General features: G+C 38.9%; 1 protein-coding gene across 4 annotated transcripts in view; it reads right to left on the bottom strand.

Annotated features, from left to right (window-relative positions):
• Positions 1-1,025: 1,025 nt before the first annotated feature.
• Positions 1,026-6,911, bottom strand: part of BRPF3 (bromodomain and PHD finger containing 3) — a 28,128-nt gene continuing 22,242 nt past the window's right edge. For 3 of the 4 annotated variants that reach the window (XM_054981375.1, XM_054981376.1, XM_054981378.1), the window contains 2 exons: positions 4,305-4,459; positions 1,026-3,463 (listed from right to left, as the gene is read on the bottom strand). In XM_054981375.1, coding sequence (XP_054837350.1) covers positions 3,280-3,463; positions 4,305-4,459 — 339 coding nt within the window. In that variant the 3' untranslated portion in view covers positions 1,026-3,279. Of the gene's footprint in view, positions 3,464-4,304; positions 4,460-6,472; positions 6,562-6,911 lie in introns of those variants that run through there. The other variant, XR_008597095.1, reaches the window with a different exon arrangement.

Genomic DNA, 6,911 nt, shown 5'->3' with positions numbered 1-6,911 from the left:
CTCCTAGATATGATGTACCTTGAAGAACCTGTGGGAACACTGAAATTGATGGAAATGCATACAGCAGACATGCTGGCCACAGTGCCTCAAGAGTCCCAAACATGTCTTGTTGTGAATCTTGATACCTGAGTATTTTCAGGAGTTGCAAATAAAATCCTCCGCTAGTGCCCAAAGCAGGAGAAATTAGTTGTTGGAAAATCTAAAGGTACACCAGCTCTAGAACCAAAGTCTAAGTGAATTGATCTGCGGCTTCATTAGCAGATCATACTAGATGTTCCACCATGATAGACTGATGGTGTTCTGACCATGTCGGTAAGATACTGGCCTCCAGATAAAACAACAGGGAATTGATGCCCATTTCCAGTTGATGTAGGTCTAGATCCTGACCCTGGAAGGTAGATTGCTGTGATGGTGAAGTGAGCCTGGCGAGGATCCCATATCCCAGCCATGGTTAGCCTAGACATTAGTTGCCATGGCTCTTTTCCAGTTTGGTTTTCCTTTATGAATGCAGCTATCACAATACTAGCAATCATTCAATTTTAGAAGAGGGAAATAAAGCACGTCCTAGTCCCAGCTTTGCAGGTCAGTTCACACAATCTACATGGTATGCTGAGGATATGTATTGACTTGAGTGGAACTGTGATACACTGAACACGTGCAAACTGATTGCCAGTTTGTTATTCAATTAAAAGGAGTTGTGAATATGCTCTCATAGCTGGAAGAATCTTATCGATAGTATTTCACAAAATTTGTAATATGCTTTTCATCTGAAGTTCAATATCTCAGAATAGCCTAAGTGTTCAGCCTTCCTCACATGAAATCTCAACAACATACATACAAGAGGTATTTCTTGTCCCAAGCAGACAAGAATCCAGGAGATTTATGAAAGTCACTGGGGTTACAGAAGATTGTTAATAACTTAGGTTTCAATTATCAAGCAGATGATCTCCCCAGATCAAGGCAATTCAGTCCAAAATTTTACATTAGAACATTTATTTCTCAGAGAGAAAATATAGTTTCAGACAGTCAGATTATAGTAGGTAAAATTAGCATTTTTTCCTTTACAAGCATAGAATTTTATTACCTCTTATACCATCTGATATAAACAGTTCTAGAAAGCAAATAAACTCACTTTCTACAATAAATAGAGCCATCTGTGCTTTACAGCAGATTGACAAGTCACGTTTAGGTCCCATAGCAACAGCAGAATAATTAGCCAATTCAAATCCTTAAAATGCAATTTAAAAAATGAAATAAAAGTCAAATGCAAGATCTTAAAACAGTTATACACAGGTCACAAGTCCACAGCTGAGCTACAACCTGGGAAAAGTGTATGTCGCTTTAAATTAATTACACTGTGTGCATACAAAAGATCCAGCAACATAACTGAGGACTTAAGAATGGTAACAATCGGCCTGAATAATTTAGAACTATATTTTACAACTATGTACATAAGTTCCTTCTGTAGCCAAACTCTTTAGGCATTACTGACTTAAAAAAAATTCTTTTCACCTCCTTTATATGTTACAGATATTTTCCATAAAGTGTGGTTGTATATAAGATGTATCCCAATATATAAGATGTGGTACTTCTACAAAAAGCAGACCACGTAGAAATGGCAGTGATCCCCCCATATTATTAATCTTTTGTTCCACAATCTTTTTAGTATGAAAAAATAAAATAATAAAAAACTGAATTGAAAAGAAAAACATTGATTTATTCAAATTACAATCTTGCTCTGCACCTTTGGTTCATAATGCTTAAAAACAAAAGAAAAAAATCTAAGGTACACCAGAATTCAGACATGAAACACTTTGTCAACTTGCAGACTTCTGCACTCCCTGTTTTTCCAGCACATGCAATGTAAAAAATAGTATTCTCTGAGCAGCCGTGCTCTGTTTTAAATGGATCTCAATAATGGGGGCTCACACAGCAGAAAAGTGGAGAGTGAAGCGCTTAAGGAAAAGTGAAGTATGAAACTTCAGTATGTTCAGGTAAGTAAGAAGAGTGATAACATCCTGATTTAACACAAAATAAGAAAGGGAAGATTTACAGGGTAGAGGAAATGTGATTTGACATGAATGCCCCTATCCAAAGCTGCACAATTCAGTATACATATGGCACTCAATGCAAGCAGGGATTGCATCATTCAGATCTGGAGTAAGTTCTGCACATGCACTGAGGTGCACAGCAGCCCCCAATTCATCAATGGGCAACGGAAATAGTTTTGTATTCATGTATTATCTTCTCTACATGGGCAAGAGGCTGATCCTGTATCCAGCAACCATCACAATTTATGGATCAGGGTGATGGTGATGGAAATGGGGCAGCCACCACTCATTCTGTAAGCAGCACCTTCACACGGAGGCTATGGATACAAGTTATGTTTTCCTCAACTCCTATCTATCTAACAAAACTGTTGCGGCAAAGTAGATGCTTAAAACACTGTTCTGCCCAGTTTTAATAATGTATTCATCAGAAGGTGAAGCTCCTGAATTATTGAACTGAAATGTAAAAAAACCCTACTTCATAAACTTAATCATACAAAACATTTTAAATAGAGATTTCTTCTTCATATTTAAAGCTCTGACATGTAAGTGTGCATGATGGAAAGAGGAAAACTCACCATAACGTTTTCTGTTGGTTTGACTGAACATGAAAAAAATATAACGCATTTAAACTTAGGAATTAGATTTGAAAAACTAGGCTGTAAATGTATAGACACAGAGAGGCAAATCAGAGCTTTAAAAAATGACATGGGAAAAGTATGGTAGATATTACTGTAAATTTGGCACACAAGAGTCTTCTATATTGGGGCTATTTATATCGCTGGCAGGCTCCCGAAAATCCTTCAGGACTAGCTGAAGATTGAAAACTCAAGAGACTTGGGGGGGCTTCAGTTCCAACCAGCAAATGAGTTCAGCTTTCTCCTGCCATATAACCTGATCTAAGTTTCTTCCAGGGCCAAGGCATTACAGTGCAGATACTCCTGACCCTCTTGCTGGTCAGACCACTACCTCCTTCTGCTGGCTCTCTTCATTGAGACGTATTCAGAAAGAAACCAGACAGACTTTTGGCACATATCAAGGACTTTACAGGAGTTTTCCCTACAGCTAGGAATATTGCATCACTCCTCTGAACATCAAAAAAAACCCAAAACCCCACAGCACGGAAGAATCCTACTGATCCTATTAATCAGTGCACACCCACCACTGCCTCTATAGATGCAGACATTATTCCTGGGGTAAAAAGGAAGGGCAGAGCAGGTTCTTTCAGCCCCTACAGATAATTTGGTGTGACAAAAGGATGATCTCCCCGGACTCGACTCATATGGATCATGGCCCGATCATAAGCCACCTGGACAGATTTGCGGATGCTGGTTTTTCGTCCCTCCATCATTTTTAGTTTATCCACAGTGTCATCTACTCCAAGGGGAAGAACTTTGTCCCGTGGAAGCCACTGCCTACAATTTAAAAACAAACATCAAGTCACAAATTATTTACTGAGAGTATAGGGAATACGTTTTCCATGACCCTCAGCCTAAAACTGAATTTAGACATTGCTATAAACCACAGTTAAAACAGTCTGTGCAGCTATGAGACTTAAGTCACGGATAGTGGTTTATCTGCTTTTTGCTTTCCCTATGCCTCCAAGGACATCCTCCACATTCCACTGTTTCCATGGCTAAGAAACGACAAGAAATGATGTTGTGATGCTACTCTCCAAAACTGCACAGACATTAAGTGTTCAGAATTCATACACATTTGCATTATTTAGTTTAACTGGAAAGGAAGCTCTTGAGAAAGATCAGCAATTCTGTTGAACAGAATTGTGACATGCAAACTCTCCAAAGAAAGAAGTTGTACAATGGTTTTGCCTCAGGTTGCTACAAACAGACCTTTTCATCAAGCACTTATTTATTTAAGGATGGAAGGTTTGCCGGGTAGCTACATTCTCTAGCATTTCCCCCCATTCTTTTGTGCTGCTTTATAGCTTGGATCTCAACAAGGATTTCCATACATCTAAGGGAGGGGGAAAATTTGCCAATCCTGCCTCCTGTGGAAGCCCCAAACACCCCTCGTGCTGCTTCTGGGGACTGGAAATCCTCATAAATAGTTGGAGGAAGGGGAATCAGAGGTATCCTGTGGGAGTGGAGAATTATCAAAAATCGCCTTCCTCTTGCATCTGTAGAAATTCTAGGCAGGATTCAAGCCTATATTTTTAACAGTAAGTTAATCAAAATAACTTCCTGACACTCTATAGGATAAGAAATGTTTCCACTTCTTCTATTCACATTCACTCACCATGTCCTCTTGTTATCAAAGAAAAGGACAAGGAAAAGCTTTTCTCCAGTTTCTGCCTGTTTCTGCTCCCCTAGCTTCAATACCTCTAGGGGGGGAACAGGGATTGGGACTCCATTGTGAAGGAGACCCTCTCGAGGCATTTCAGGATCAATTATCTGTAAATACAAACAAGTAATAGCAGTAAGATTCTGGAAACTCATAACTAACCACAGAGCTTAAAAATTCAGCCCTATTTTGTAGTGCCTTAGGACACTGGGGCAGGGGTGGGGGGGAGTTAAGCATTTAATCTATGAAATGGGACTTCTTGATTTAAACTGCAATTAAATGAACATGTCAGAGCATTTACACAGAGCACCCAAGCATTTACGCTTGTAGTACAGAGCCAAGAGATCTGTGAAAAGAAATCTGTTAGTGGGAGAAAAGCAAAACATTACTAATTATTTAATATGTGCAGCAGGGCAGAGCCCAGAGGTGTTATGACTAGAAGGCTTTTAAGCAAAAAGCTTTAGTAAAAAGCTTTGAACAACTGTGCAGTGATCATAGCTTATTTGTACTCTACATTTCCATTGGTCCAAGTTAGTCATTTAAAGTAACACGTAAGGAAGATGACTAATATCCTTTTATACAAGGCAAAGATATTCACTATGAGGCTCCCCACCCCAGTTGCCTCTTCCAAACCCACACCTTTTCAAAAGAAAATCCGATATACTTTTCTCTATTTTTCAGCACTGAACTACTCTTACAAAAGGTCAAGTGAAGAGAGATTTGTGTGTTATTTTTGTCAAATCAGAAATTAATGTGAACTAGTATTTTATTCAAGTGACTCCACCACACCTTCAAGCACAGGAATAGTACTAGCTAGCTTACCCAATTTTATTTCATGCTAAACAATTTTATTCAAGTACAAGTTACTGATTCGTGGCTTTTCCTCTCAATTTATTTTTAGTAGATCAAATACTGCCAAACCAGTGTCAGTTTTGGAGCATGATAAATAATTTAAGCAGATGTAATGGACCACAACCTTTTCTCCACAAAACAGGTATGCTACTCATCATTTTTAAAAAAGAGGCAATGTATATGAGATGGTATTTATTACTTGACAAGCTACTAGCTTCCACATTTCCAAACACGGAAGGATAAACTCTAGTAACTGTAACACAGTTAAGCTACTTTGTGGTTGCAATCCTAAGAACACATTCCTGGGAGCAAGCCTCAAAAATAAAATGGGACTTGCATTTGCTTAGGATTGCTTCCTATGATTATTTGAAAGAAATTACCTAAATGTCTTAGTAAAGAATGGGTGGCATAGAACATGTCAACTTTATACAAAAAAAAAATAGGCAGGAACTCTTGTATGAGACAATGCAGCCCCCACCAGCCCCACTACCCTGATCTCCAGCACCAGCTTTTACGGCTAACTAGGGGGAGGAAGAAAGGATCTGTGAGCCTCAGCACCACCAAGCAAGCATTAAGAAGGATCCAGGCTGTAAATTACAACAATAAGGAACAAAACTCTATAGGAACCATCTGCTAAAGGCCAATGTTTATTAAGAGACACACAGTTAAATTGACTCTTGAACATATTTGTTTTCATTCAAAAAGAAGCATTTATTGACACTGGCCTTAGTAACTGATGCGCTCAAGGAACTACTAATCTGAACTGACAAATATCCTTGAAAAAACTCCATTCATCAAGTGCTTCCAAAGTCTTTTCTACAAGTCTACTCCCCATGCAGATGCTGAGCATACAGCAAACATACCACCAGGGAGCTGTATTTTTATAATCTATTTAATAGAAGAAAGCATACAGTGAAGGATTTCACCACACGTAACAGTACTTACATCATTTATATCATCCAATGCTCATGCAATAAAGTGAATATAAACAAAACAGCTAAGCCATAGGGAGACACAAAAGTAATGTACTGAAACATATTTCATGAGTAGTTCGGTTGATAGACCCAAATCACAAATCTAATAATTTGCTATTTTGGCAGTAGAAACACTTAAAATACTTACAATGCAAACCTATGCAGAGAAGCTCCAGTCTTAAGTGCATTGATTTCACTGGACTAAAACTGGAGTAACTCTCCACAGGATTGCATTGCCGATGACTCTGTGTTGGACTGTAAGTGGCACTCCATTTGGAATGGATCTTTGTGTCTCACCATTCCCACTGCAGCCTGATGTGCTCTCCAAAATACAGATCCTTGAGGCTGGTGGACCCTCAGGAACAGCATGCACTACAACAAGGGTTCTGCAGTGGAAGGAGGGAACAGGTAAAAATTGCTCCTACCCCCACCACACATCTCCTTCCACACATAGAAGACGACTTAGGATTCAATCTCATTTACTGTTGCATAAGGAAGCATGAAGAATACTCATAAAAAATAGCCTCATACCTATGAAAGTTAATGAAAGCACTGACGGATCATTTACTAAGACAATACAACAATGTAATACATGGATTTTATTTTAGTTCTTCCATGGAACTTCCAGTATTACATCTGTTTTGACCCTTAGATCCATGTCTTCAGATGGAGGCTCAGTTCTCTATAACTGCCTAGCTATGGATGTAGCCGTTCCTTTGATTGACAGGAACTGCCC

Source organism: Eublepharis macularius, chromosome 5, assembly GCF_028583425.1.
Source record: "Eublepharis macularius isolate TG4126 chromosome 5, MPM_Emac_v1.0, whole genome shotgun sequence".
Lineage (NCBI taxonomy): Eukaryota > Metazoa > Chordata > Lepidosauria > Squamata > Eublepharidae > Eublepharis > Eublepharis macularius.
Note: the sequence above shows the minus strand (reverse complement) of the source record. Positions and strands in the feature narration are given on the sequence as shown.